Source organism: Falco naumanni, chromosome 1, assembly GCF_017639655.2.
Source record: "Falco naumanni isolate bFalNau1 chromosome 1, bFalNau1.pat, whole genome shotgun sequence".
NCBI classification, from domain to species: Eukaryota; Metazoa; Chordata; class Aves; order Falconiformes; family Falconidae; genus Falco; species Falco naumanni.
This window is the reverse complement of record NC_054054.1, coordinates 96,272,201-96,285,784: the sequence shown is the minus strand read 5'-3', so window position 1 is coordinate 96,285,784 and position 13,584 is coordinate 96,272,201. Positions and strand designations below refer to the sequence as shown.

The window sequence follows — 13,584 nt, the reverse complement described above, 5'->3', positions numbered from 1 at the left end:
TTCTGCCTAATCAGCTAATGTAGTTGGATATCTCCAGTGAAACCAGACTGTCGTGATGGGGAAGGGCAAAAGGTACCTAGCTGTCCTGATGGCTCTGAGCGTAATCCAGGAGCCACAGAGTGTGTGGGACAGTCCCACTCCTGCTGAGACTGAGTTGCTGGGACTTCTGATCTGCCAGGAGGATGCATCACATGCAAACCCAGTGTTGGACAGGGATGTGGAGGTGCTTCATTGACCTGTAAAGTGAGTGGATCTGGAGGGGACTGTGCTCACGGTCAGCAAAGTGTTAGGTCTCTGTGAGATGTCTCCGTGCTGACAGAGGTCTCCTCTTTGGCCACCTGATGCAGCAGCCTGGACGGTGGCAGTCTTTCCATGGCTGTTTCCTCCAGGATGGGGAGTCTTCTGATTTCCCTCCCCACACACACTTCACAACTCTTGTTTTAGGACCCTTGTTTTCAGCTGGGTGGTGGGATCACTGAAGAGCAGGTTTTATGTTCAGCTGGCAAAGCACGTTGTGGGGGGGAAGGGGTATTGCCTCAACAGAATGAAGCACTGCACGTTGCCCAGCCATTGATCAGCCCAGGAGGAGGATGTTTAAAACAGCTGCTCTTTTGCCTTTATTAATAAAGCCATTGATGAGGAACAGATTTCTTCCCCCTCTCCCCAGGCTTTCAGGTCATTCCTATGTGCACAGTGCAACGAGGCTTGCCTAGAGTCAAAGGGCTATGGTAAAGCCTCATATTCTGATCATTATCTTGTTGACTCATACTAACCTTCCTTTGCTAAATAAGTATTGACACTGGCCCTTCATGTATTATACTTTTTTTTTAACAGCACTAATTGGATTAAAATAATTGTCATGCATGAAGGATGCATGTTGGAGCGCAAAGGGCACGCGGAAACCTCAGCGGTGGGCACCATGGTTACTGGTGACATCACTTCATTTGCTGTTAACAGCAATGATTTGTGTTGCAGCGCTGAAGCCTGAGTGGAGGTGGCCTAAACTAAACCCAGTGGATTGCTGATGCAGTCTCCCATTGCCATGGAAACAGATGTTGCAGTTGAAAGTTGCCTGCATTCATAATGTGGTGCACATGGTGTAAACAAAAACATGGTCCTGTGGTGTCCACCGCTTGGAAAAGGGCAGGAATAGTGCTGCTGGAGGGAGTGGGAGATCCCATTGCCGTTGGGCTTGGTTTCCCGTTCAGGTAGTGCCGACTTACCTGTGCGGGATGAGATACAGTAAGCCTTGCCTTTGAGAAACAAGAACCAAACTCACAAGTCCCTTATGGTCCTCCAGCAGTTTCGTCATCGAGGGACGCTCAGTCCGACTTGACGTGGATCGTTTCTGATTTGTACCTTGCAAAGTGCAGGCGCAAAAGTGCTATTGAAACCCATCCTTGGGGTAACAGGGTTCCCAGCTTCTGCCTACCTTTAATCTTGTCTTTTCGTTATAACCGTTAAGACTATGCTCAGCTCCTACAAAACAGGAATAGAGAAGCTTCCCTGTCTTCCCTCTGAGGACTGTTTTGCTGTATTTTGTTCAAGGTCCCTACTCTAGCCCAATGAAGAAGACTGCCGCATCGTGGTTAGCGTGCTGAAATGGGGCTTGAAGGATCTGGGTACTAAACGTAGCCCTACCGGCAGCTCTGTGCCTTCAGGTTACTTTCTCCCTCTTTAAAGTGGTGCTCTCTTGTTGATTCCGTCATCTCTAATGATAGAGGATGCGGCTGTTCTGGCTGTGGCACAAAAGCCTTTGACAGCCAGAAGTTGTGTGTGCTGTTCTACTTCACTCTACTACATTAATAACGGTAAAGGTGATTTTTATTTTTAATTTCATTCACATAGCTTCCTGTTTGCTCTTAGAACATGTTATGCGCTGTTAAAATTATGATGGGTTTGATCTGATCAGAAGTTCTCCTTCTTGGCTTCCATAAAAGTGGTATAGTACCATTGCCTCTGCTCCCTTCTTTCACTAAAAAAAGCTCCCTGATTATGGTGACATGATTTTAATTGAGTATTTCAGGTCTTTGACACACACGTTTTGGAAAGGAAAAAAAACCCAAACAACAAAAACCAGCTTGGGAAGTATGACTCTATTGTACTTTTAGGCTAAACCAACATTTTGTTTTCATAGTCAAAGACCTGATTTTTGATTACCTGCAGTAAATGCTGACCGTGAATGGTGCCTGGTCTATCGGATGTCTGTATCAGCGGGCAGGAGGTTGCCGGTGGTGAAAACAGATTGCTTGTAATGAATTAGATGTCAGTTCAAATGCTCAGAAAGGAGTGGTTAACAGAGCACAGGGCTGTCATACCGCAGCAGGAGACAGCTGGAGACAGAGTGAATACACCCATGTGCACACACGTTGTCACTGTACACGTTATCCACATGCAAAAATCCTGTGCTGGGATAATGTTTGAAGAATAAACCATGCATTAGTTTCAGGACCTTTCTGGTATTTTCCAGTGTATCTATCATTTGCTTTCAGGTTGTAGGTGCTGTTCAATTCTGGCTTGCAGCAGCTCTGGCTAAAACTGTGCATCTGTTGTCGTGCTGTTTTATTTGTGGTGTTTGAATGCTAGTAGCACCACAGTAAGCCCAGATACATGGCTGGGGCTAACAGGCTGCTTTGCTTATAACCTCTCCCAGCACTTCTGTAGAAAGCCATCATGTGCGTGGCACCAGTCATAGTTTAACTGCTACCTTCTCAGTACATGTGGCTTCTGCTCTTGCATAGTGCCTGTGGGTAAGGAGATGGTGGTGGCTGGTAGGCAGCTGCCTGGAGCACATTGAGAAGGCAGTTGGCGAGGGGAAGAAGTCAATGCTTTGGAAAATCAATTAGCAGAGTGAAATCTCCATCAGCCTAAAAAATGTCCAACTGGGGATAGTTGGGAGTATTTTTCCCTTAATGTGTGGAAGAGTTTGAAAACGAGTAGTATATTCCACTCCCAGCTTAACTCAACCCTTTAGATCTTAGGTGCCTTTGTACTTCCTTTCTAAAAATGAACAGGAAAAAAAAATACACCTGATTAGTGAAACCAGGTCTTAAAAGCTACTCAGTGATGGCAGGAGTCATCCATCCTAACTAGCTTCAGGCTTTTTTGTTGTCTGGTGGATTGCATGAGGCAATTTAGGCTGTCTCTGCTTCCCAAAGGACGGGTCTGTTTCTGGGGACTTAATTGGCATTTGTGGTAGCCTTAGCATCCAAACCAATAAAAAAAATAGCAGTTGGCCATAGAGGATGTTTTCTTAGCCTCCCTTGCCACAACAGTACGAGCAAGTATGTTAGCCAGATCCTCTGGGAATATTTGCTGTCGTGTTCTTGTTCAGTGGGTACATAGATGCCTTTGTTTGCTGTCATTATTAATTGAAACCATCAACCAGCTGTAAACTTCTTGTATCCATATCTGTGTTTAAATGGGATAAAAATAATCCCAAGACTTCAGTGTTATTTTAATGGATTCTCCCAGAAGGATTTGTCTGGACTATCAAAATACTCTGTTGCCAAATGGGAGCTGGAGGAAAAAAAAAGAAAAAAACCCAACCCCTTCTGGTTATTGTTTCCAGACAATTATTTGTGTCTTCATTATTCATGGACAATAGGTCTACCAAGCATAGCACTGTCAGTCTTCATAATTCGAATAATCTCAAAACTGTCACAGGTCATCAAAGTAGGCCACCGGTACTGTGTAAATACATTGCTGTGATGCACCAAGAAACTTCATCGTGAAGGTAGAACATGTCAACCTTTTGTCATCGTTATCTAACTTACTTAGATTGAGGGGTTGTACTGCAGACAATAATCAGTGGTAAACAAGGTAAGATTATAGCTATAATCTTATTTTTCAAAAGCTAGAACAATGTCTGGATTGCTATTATCACCATGCAACCTACCCTGGCTTTACTGTTCTCTGCGGTACCATTGCAGTGCTGAAAGTAGTCAATTACAATTAAAAAAAAACCCAAACCTTTAGAAGAAACTAAATGACTGAGCTGTTTGCTGCTGTGGGCTTTGCAGAGATTCTCCGTGTATGCACCTGAGCCCGCGTGCAGCCTGCGCTTTACCCTGGGGCTAAAACACGAGGAGAAGGGCTCTGCTGGTTGAGGATAATATTCTTCTCAATGTTCTTCTGAGCAACACTCTGTTCGTTAGTGGGGTTGGTTTTTCTTCTAATTCACCAAAAGCAGAAGACGACTAGTTTAATTTCCACAGCCTGACTTGGGTTTTTCTCCAGCTGATGCAATAAGGTGTATCTTAACTGTTTCATCGTGCGTTCTTGTTCTGTGACTTCTGTTCCTCCAGTGGTGGTGAGACTCTTCAAGTTGGGGGGGTTTCTACTGCCATCAGCCAGTATTCTCTTACTGAGCTGTACCCCGCTAGAAAAATGGACACATTGCATTCAGTCACCCGGTCCAGCGCAGCCGTGCCAGGTCAGGGTTGGGAGATGTGCTCCGTGGGGGTAAGCGAGGCGCACAGCTGGCTGGGGACGGGGATGGAAGCTCTCAGAAGTGATCAGCCTGCCTTTGCTAGTGGAAGACTTTGTTTACAGCCGTTTGTCTCCTGTTGCGAAGGGCAGATGATAAATGGGGTTAGGCTAGCCCAGTGTTTAGATGACATTCATGGGAATTATTCATCTACGATTGTTATGGTGAGGTCATGTGCTGTGTCCCATGCTATGCTGCTGTGCCAAGAGATTTATTTTAATAGGAGCCTTTAAGTAACTGGCATTCTTGCTAATCATGCTGCATCTGCTTCTCTGGGTTCCCTGTTATGAGTAATTTAATGCTATTACTTTAGCTAGAAGGGATCTGTGTCACCATCTGTCCTGGGAAGCTATTGATGGGGCTGTGCAGAACATGGAGTGTCATCAGCAGAAGAGAGGGGCTTCTAAAGGGATGACTGGATTTCCTGTTGTAATACAATGTAAGATGGTTTACTGTGATTACAGCTTAGATAAGTTGCATATCAAGGCTGTTAGCTACTCTTTAATTTTGTTGGGGACCGCTCCTCATATTTATATAAAGCAAAGATACTGCTGTCAATTAGTAGCGAGTAGTAATAACAAAGGTAATGTGCTAAATAAAGTCTCTTAATTCTCATACAGACACGGGTCTATGAGGCTGAAACCTTCAAGACTGACCCTAAAATGCTGGCACAGCTGCCACTCCTGTCAGGCAGACACTCTTTGGAGAGGGCTTGGCAGACACGTTTCAAGCTAAATGCTTTCCTCATCGATGGGTATTTTTTAATTATTGTTTGTAGACCACGTCCTCGTAACAAGTCCTCTCCACGCTGTAGCTGAGTCACAGTAGACATGAAGAGGCTATATGGTTGAAGAGCAATTTGCTTTTCACGTCCAGAAGTGGTGTGCCTTCACAGGACCACTTAGGCACGGAGTGTCATCCTGGTCTCTCAAGTGCATGTGCCTGATGTCTTTATTTTTAATGTCTGCCAACCCTATCTTCTTTTTGTCTTTGTGACTAGTCAAGAATTGTACTGTTCGCTGTCTAACCTGCGTTTTTCAGTCCTTCCTGACCTCGCTGCGGCTTGTTGCCTTCTCGGCAAGGGAATTGGTAAGGACGAGAGCATGCAGGGCTGGGAAGCAGCTTTCCGTGGCTTTATCACGTGGAGTTTTTCTTTGATCAAACTGTCCTTCCCAGTAATAAGTTACGTTGTGTTCTGAGTACAAATTGGCTGAATTCAAAAGATAGTTTGGGGTATAAACTGCTCAGCTGTGATTTTTTTGTTGGTTTCTTTGTCATGCAGAGATGCAGCTCTTGTTTTACATTCATCTAAGAAAATGTTCTTGCTTTCCCTTGTCATACCTTATGTAGGTAAGTGACAAGCAGGAGGAATGTATTGGGCCAAAATTGGTGTAAGGCTTGTAAAGGGGTGAAAAAGGCTGTGGGCTGGAGGTGGTCATCTAGAAAGGCTGAAGGAGGAAGCATGTCTTGCTCTCAGAACAGGGTTCGCGGTCTCTGCAGGAGCACAGAAGTGAATAAAATAACCAGAAACGGGACGCTAACTGACTTCCACGAAGAGTTTCAGTTAATTTGGGTTTTTCCCTTCTTCCTTCAAGCGGTGGGACCATAGCGCTATGCTACCACCACGTGTCCCCCGAGCGGACGGCTGTGTCTGAGAACTGAGTGTTAGCGGTCCCAGGCTGTGGGGAAAGCTGCTTATGGAAGTATCTGTGTAAAGAAAAAACTGGCTGATATTGCAGGTTCACCAGGATTCTAGCTATAGAATGAGAACCAGGCAGCTCTTCTTCATGTGGGGAGGTTTTTTGTCAAAACTGGCTAAATGGGGAAAGAAAAGTGGAGAATGTCGGTGCCAGCTCTGTGTGTCTGGGCTGTCACAGCCGCTGCCTTCAGATCAGGATGGTTTGAGCAGAGGTCCTCCTCCAGCCCCATGGTTATGAATGAATTGGTGTTTGTTCTTCTGGATTGCTTTGGATGTTAACCCATTTCTTCTTGTGGTGAAATAAAAAAACCTAGATCCCTCAAGTGAAGCCTGTGCAGAGCTGAAAGGTGTTTCATCCCCCCAGATGGGTAATGCTGATGAGGACATGGGTGGGAACAGTTCTGTTAGGGGGCTGAGGGCATTGGCAAGTGTCTTGTGTCCTTTGCCCCAGCTTGAATCTTCCTCTCATGGATTAGGCCACAGTTCAGGAGACCATCAGAGCCTGGCTTTGCTTTCGGTGCTTGTCTTTAGTCTTCTCAAATGGATCAAACTGGGGAGAAACATCTTGCTTTGGTCCAGCTTCCATCCATCAGGGAATGGAACAGAAGAAAACAGAGTTCTTTGGGGAACTGTATTAAGCAAGGGTGACATGGCATTGCAGGGTGGGGGTGCCACGGGCTTCGATGAAGGGAAACAGCTATTGCAGGAGAGCTCCCTGGCTGCTGCGGAGCTGTTTGATGGGAGGTGAGGTCAGAATCGGCATCACAGGATGCTGAAACTTGAAACTTCTGGTCATGGATGCTGCTGGCCCTTTGCATGGTCCCCTGCAGAGCTCCAAGAGGTGGGGAGCTATAGGAGGAAGGCAAGGCGTAAGGTGTATCTCGGGTGTAGCTCTGAAAGGAAGAGTATGAAATGGCATTCTGAGAAAGAAAGCCTAGAGGCTGTGTTTATCCGTTTTCATATCAACCATGGCTATTAAAACAAAATAAATCTTCAGTGGTTTGGTTTTCTACTTCAGGTGTTTGTAAATTTGGGGACCTCATTCTGTGTAGGTCCGGCTTGGTGCAGTCCTAGGAGGTGCTGAGTCCACTCAGTGCTGTGGATTTCTTTAGGAATTGAAAAACTTCTCATCTGGGACCAAAACATATTGAAGATTTGCAGATTTGACTGGCATTGCCGGTGACTGTGCAGTCTAGAACGGAGTTTTAAATCTCGCTGATGTACGATTCTACATCTGATAACTTTGCATGAAGAGAACCTGTCTTTCCTCTGCTTATAATCCCCACGTGCCTGTGCCATAACATAAAACACTAGATCTCTGTCATTTGTACCGAACGTTCAGACCAGATGCTGTGCAGTTATTCTGTCTGACACATCCGCTGTGCCTGCTGGGTTACTGCCTTTTCCAAGACCTTTGAATTAACCAGATTTTTGGGTCATCAAGATTATTTAATGTTATTGTCATAAATATTTGTACAAGACTTGATCAGTGCTTATATAAGAGCTGAAAGACAGTAATTTGTTTTAAGAGGATGTGTGTTTTAATGAAGCGCCAGCTGAACGATAGAAATAAACTGTAAAAAAGTGCTTTTCTTTTGCAGGGCTGTTGCAGTTTGTGGGTTGGGGGAAAAAATGACTTTTTAGATTGTCAGTTATTTAGATTTGTTGGTTACAGCTATTTAAATTCACTTGAGAGCTCTTTAAAAAGACGGCTGTTTACTTCTAAATAGCTGTGTTGGCTTATCGTCTTGTCCTCAAAAGATGAGAAGCTGATCTCTTGCATCTTATTAATCACTCTCTGTTAAACCATGTTATCCTTTGAATTGTTTGTATGCCGAAAATGAGAAGTTGTTATTGTGTTCTATTTCACAGTTGATTCTTGTATAAAATTCCATATTTTTTTCTTAATTTCCAAAGTACTGTGCTCTCAAATACAAACAATAATCTCAAAATACTAACAATATGAATCTGTTGTTTGGGAATTATGAAGGTTATACATCATCCAATCTGCTGAAATGTGTTAGAAATGAATAAATATTTGGTTTGCCTCTAGCTCTTCTTAGAAGCACTGAATTTAGTATTTTTATTTTTTTTTATTGAAGGAATTTTTGCCAGGTTTCTCGATGAGGGACAATACTACAAATAAGCCAAAATACGGAGGCTGCCAGGGGGTGCTGCGTGCATTCTGGCAAACTTGAGTTGTTTCTTCTAAATATCTTAATTAGCAGAGCATGGTCTCCAAGCTGTTCTTGGAGAGCTGCTGCCATGCCAGACCACAAGCAACAAGCCCCCAAATCCCGTGGTTTTAGGTTGTAAATAGTCTTTAGCACTGCGATACTGCGCTGAGGGTGTGTATGATTCTTGGTGCTGCACCATCACAAGAATGTGCCAAGTTGGACCAACTCCTCTTCACCATGTCATGTGCTGATGCAAAAGATTTTTATGCCGTTGAGCGGTTCGTAGCTGGAGCCAAGGTTCAGCGTGCTCTCAGGGAGTGATGTGCTCCTGTAGGAGCAGGAATTGCTGTGTCATTAGGTCTCCATTAAAACTGTCTTTTAGTGTCCAAATCAATTGTTTTTCCCCAGGACCCCTAATAGAATCTGTGTTCCTGTGTTGGCCAGATTAGTCTCTAAATCTTTCCTTTATAATCTCTAGGTTTGGTGATCTTACTGCCAGGGTGCTGCTATAGCTCTGCTGGAAGCTTCTCTAGGAAGCTCTGCTCAAAAGACTTCATAGAAACCATTCCCAATGTTCTTGTGCTTTGAGACCGTGGTATATGCAATGCACTGGAAGGTTTAACTATGTGATATATTTTCCCTTTCAGAAAAAGAGCAGAGAGGAGACATGTGGGGAAGGCAGCGGAGTAGAAATCCTGGAGAACAGGCCGTACGTGGATGGACCGGGAGGCAACGGGCAGTATACTCACAAAGTGTACCACATTGGTATGCACATACCCAGCTGGTTCCGGTCAATATTGCCTAAGGCAGCTCTTCGAGTCGAAGAGGAATCGTGGAATGCCTATCCTTATACAAGGACAAGGTAAAACTTAGCAAAATGTTTAGAGCTGTTTCCCTGTTTAGGGAGAGGAGTTGCTGTCGCTGTGTGGCAGTGGCATCTCTTCCCTGACCAGTAACATCCTTTAGAGAAACCGGGGTCAAGTCCTAAAATTCTTACACAGTGCTTAATCTCAAGAGTGTGAGTGTTGCCTGGGCTGACTGCATATGTATTGGAGAATTTGTGACTGGTTGCTCTAAAATGTGAGCTGTTTTGTCCATGAAAGCGTGGGAAATCTGGAATGGGTTTTATTTAGTCTTGTATCCTGCGCTGCATGTTCTACTTAGTGATGCAGATACCCACTAGCTCAGCGAAGTTACAAATGTGCACGGTGATGGGACAGTTGTCATGTCAGACACAGTCAAGTAAGATAGAACTTGTTTGTTCTAAGGAGGGGGAAGTGTGGGGAGAGAAAAATCTTAATAAATAAATAATTCCTGTGCTTCTTTTCTGGGAACTGGCTTACTGTCATCTAGCTAGAAAATAACAAACCTACATCCTATGGCTTTCACCCTGAGAAGGGAAGAGAGCCAGAGGCTCTGTGGAGTCCTCTGGGACCTTGTTTCAGCTGATTTTGTTTGGGAGTACTTCAGATACCCTGAAATAAATAGCCTTTATGCCAGTTACTCTGGTTTAGAGCATTTACCCTTTTCCAGATTTACAAGCCTGATACTGCTGTCATCTTCTGTAATAAAAAGTTTTTAATAGCTATTTTAATTCTTGTCAAAAGCCTGGAAAAGTTTCACAGTTCTGTTTTAGCTGGTTTAGCTACAAATCACGTTGGTCTGGGGAAAGATGGGGAGTCAGTGTCTGCATGCAGGCAGTTGCTCATAACTAAATATAATGGAGCTGTCTGACTTTCAAGTGACTAAAGTCCACTTCCAGCAGTCTGGTTTTTATCTGTTATCTTGAAATGTCCGTGAGTCAATCAGTTGGCCAGAAAACCTGGTGCTGCACAGAACCAGTCTGTATTTCATTCTGCCATAGATCCCTGGCAAGAGCTCTGCTTTCCTCCTGGTAGAGGTGCATTTCCAGGGTGCCTTTGTACTACTATCCAAGTCATAAAGTAACTTGTTAGTATAGTGAGCCCAGTTCTCTCCTTACTGAAAACTGCTCCTTTAAAAAGTCTGTCCTGCAAACAGTATCCTGCAGGAGACACTGTCAAATTCACTTGCAGGTTTTTGTCCGTGTCTCTGCAAAGTGAGATGACCTGGTGGTCCCCTCAGGCTTTCTGCTTGCTTGTTGCCAGCTGGGAAGCTGTTGCTTAGTCAGTGTGGATGCCAGGTCTGCAGTAACTGTGTGGTGTGCATTGGCATCTCCTCACCTGTAACCCGTGTCGCCCCTTGTGGGGAGCACACCCCTTTGCTGTGGGCTGGGGGGTTTTACTAAACCAGAGCTGTTCCAGGGAAGGCACATGTACGAGGCGAACTCCTGTCTTGAGAAGTTATTAAAGAAAATCTCTTTAATCTGTACAGTCGGTTTTCAAGCATATCTGAAGTAAAACGTGAGCGAAGGCCGGCTTGGATTTGAGACTGATCTTGTACATCTTTTTTCTCTGTTTGCTGAGCTGAGCAGGATTTACTCTAAGCTGCGTTGTTCTTACTTTCAGGTATACGTGTCCTTTTGTGGAGAAGTTCTCTATTGATATTGAGACATACTACAAAACCGATCCAGGAGAGCATGGCAACGTGTTCAACCTTTCTCCTGCAGAAAAAAGACAAACCATTCTAGGTGAATAGTCTCTTCCTTTTTCCTGTGTTCTGCCCTTTTTCTTTTTTTTCCCCCACTTGATATGTCCCATCTGCCTGTCCAATCCCCCCCAGACACACACCTGCATCCCTGTTGGTGGCAGGCTGTGAGGTAGGGTTACATCAAGTGGAGCGAGGACACCTGAGTTCTCTTCTAGGCTTGATGTAAATCACATGGAAATCATTTGAATCTCCCGTTGTAAATTGAAGCTGATGCTTTCCTGTTTTACTTGTCTTATCCCCCTTGGGAGCTGCACATCTAATGATTTTTGGCGTTAATATGTGGAAATAACCATAGAAGAGGAAAACATTGTGTAATTGTGTAGCTCCTTTGCGTGTATGAAAATCATTCCTATCTGCACTTCTGAAACGTGAACATGTGTTTCATTTTTGCTTCCTCTCCTTTCAGGCTTGCCCTCATGCAGGTTAACACTTCAGCTTTGCAGCTGTCTTTAGAGGTTTGGGTTAATGAGCCTTACCTATGTAAAGGTTTAATGAGAAAAGGGAACATCTTAATAAAAAGGCAGAGAACGGCAAGTGTCACAGTGATTCCTCTGTCTTGCTGTCTGTCGTGGTCCCTGCCCATGGCATGTGGCAGGGAGCAGAGGCAATTACAGCCGTGCAGGGGGGTGAAGCATCCCATGCTCTGAAGCTGCTGGGACTGGAGAAGCGGTGAGCTCGGGCTGGCTTCAGGAGCCCCACGCTGTGTGGGTCACAGCCGGGGCTCTGGGGAAGGACATCCCATGGCTGCTCTGGCTTTCCGAGCGCTCTGGACCTGCAGGACATGGCAGTGACCCCATGCGATTTAACTTGAGCCTGACATGATTTAAACTTCTTTGGTCCGAACTGGAGTTTGATTGTCCTCGTTCCTAAGCCTGTCTGATTGGGCTTTTGATACGGAGCAAATAGACTTGAGTCCTACTGCCTCACGGGGAAGTGTCGGAATTGCTGTCTGTCTTGGGAAGTGTGATCCTGCCCTTCAATCCAAACTTCAGATGCTTCTGCTGAGGTCTAGGCTGAGGGCTGCAGATCTTTTAAAATAGGTTCGTTCACTCTGCTCCCGTTGCAGTTTCCAGTCCTCCATTGTTGGAAGTGTTAATTGGGGCTTATGTTAAACTTTCTACCTTCCCTGGTACATCTGGTCTAACAGTAGCATGTGAGGAGCTACGAGTAACCTTGCTTGATGAACTCCAAAGATAAGATACTGAATGGGTAGTGTCTTTTTGGTCACAGTGCTAAGAAAGAGCAGGTCTCATTTAACAGTCTCAGATGAGGCAGAGCTGTAGCACTGCGAGTGATATTAGAAAAAGCTGAAAGATGGAATGTGCAAAAGACCTTTTGGGAGCTAGAAAGACAGAGTGTGCAGATCTGCCAGTGCTGTGGATCTGCAGTTGCTGTGGGCAAAAACATCTATTTGGAGCAAAGCTTCTGTTTGCTGGAACTGTGTGTACTCCTAGTTCCTCTGGCAGAGCTGATCACTGCCCAGCAGCAATGTATAAACAATTTAAATATCTGTTGTTTATGTGCAAGTAAAAAGAAACTAAAGTGCTGTAATGCTTCTGGTACTTACTAAACGAGAAATAACTCCTGAAAAATGGTAATTTTTTTTTTCTTTTGTTCAGGAAGCTGAAATGACTGTCTGTTTCTGTCCTCCTCCTATAGATCCTATCGATATTGTTAAAGATCCTATCCCTCCACATGAATACAAAGCTGAGGAGGATCCAAAGCTGTATAAATCGGCGAAGACGAGAAGAGGCCCCCTCTCAGAAGACTGGATTCAAGAGTACAAGAACAACCCTGGGAAATACCCCATCATGTGTGCATATAAACTGTGTAAAGTCGAGTTCAGATACTGGGGGATGCAGTCGAAAATCGAGCGGTTTATCCATGATGTTGGTGAGCATTTATAATCTTGCGAAGTTCACTCTCAACTCCTTAATGTCATTTCTGAATTGAAACACAAAGGTGAGGTATGTGCAATGTATCATCTCCCAGGACGTCTGTGAAGAGATTCTCAGATCTGACCACTCTTTTTCAGAGCTGTGAGTCGGTTCAGAAAAAATTCTGTCACTTACGATTGTGGTATGTATGAATCCAAACCATGTGTAGCCGCTGAAAGGGGTTGAAGTGCTGTGTAGGCAAGATCTCGCATTCTCTCTCTTTTTTTTTTTTTTAGATAAGTATTTGTCGGTTAAACTTTGCCAGATCATTTTCAAAATCTGCCAGTTTTCTTATTGTGAACAAAGTCTTGAAATGCTGCTCAAAGAAATAAGCTTCATTTCTGAGCCCGAAGTGGTTCCAGAAAACCAGTCCCTGGAGCATCCCTAGTTTCTCTCTGCCTTGTGACAGGGCTGGTGGCTCTCTGTGTGGCCGTACATCTCTGTCCCCGGGGCTGTGGTGGTCAGGGCTCTCCACGTCACTGTGCTATGACGCACCCACTGACAGCTCTCAGTTAACGCGTAAACGTGCTGCTTTGATCAGTCCATCATTCTTAGGTCAGTGCATTTAAGGAGGTCCTGTTTGTGTCCCAGAAGTAACTAAGGGGAGGCAGTGCAGGTGGTAATTTGTTCTTTGCAGAAATTCTGTAACACAAC

General features: G+C 44.6%; 1 protein-coding gene across 13 annotated transcripts in view; it reads left to right on the top strand.

The window, feature by feature from the left end:
- The window catches only part of PITPNM2 (phosphatidylinositol transfer protein membrane associated 2), a 141,394-nt gene that overhangs the window by 77,163 nt on the left and 50,647 nt on the right, over positions 1 to 13,584 (top strand). For all 13 annotated transcript variants that reach the window (XR_005830146.1, XM_040610466.1, XM_040610475.1 and 10 more), the window contains exons 4-6: positions 9,013 to 9,227; positions 10,852 to 10,973; positions 12,653 to 12,886. Coding sequence is in view for 12 of the 13 variants with exons in the window: in XM_040610466.1 (XP_040466400.1) it covers positions 9,013 to 9,227; positions 10,852 to 10,973; positions 12,653 to 12,886 (571 nt within the window). In the remaining variant the exon portion in view is untranslated. The remainder of the gene's footprint in view (positions 1 to 9,012; positions 9,228 to 10,851; positions 10,974 to 12,652; positions 12,887 to 13,584) is intronic.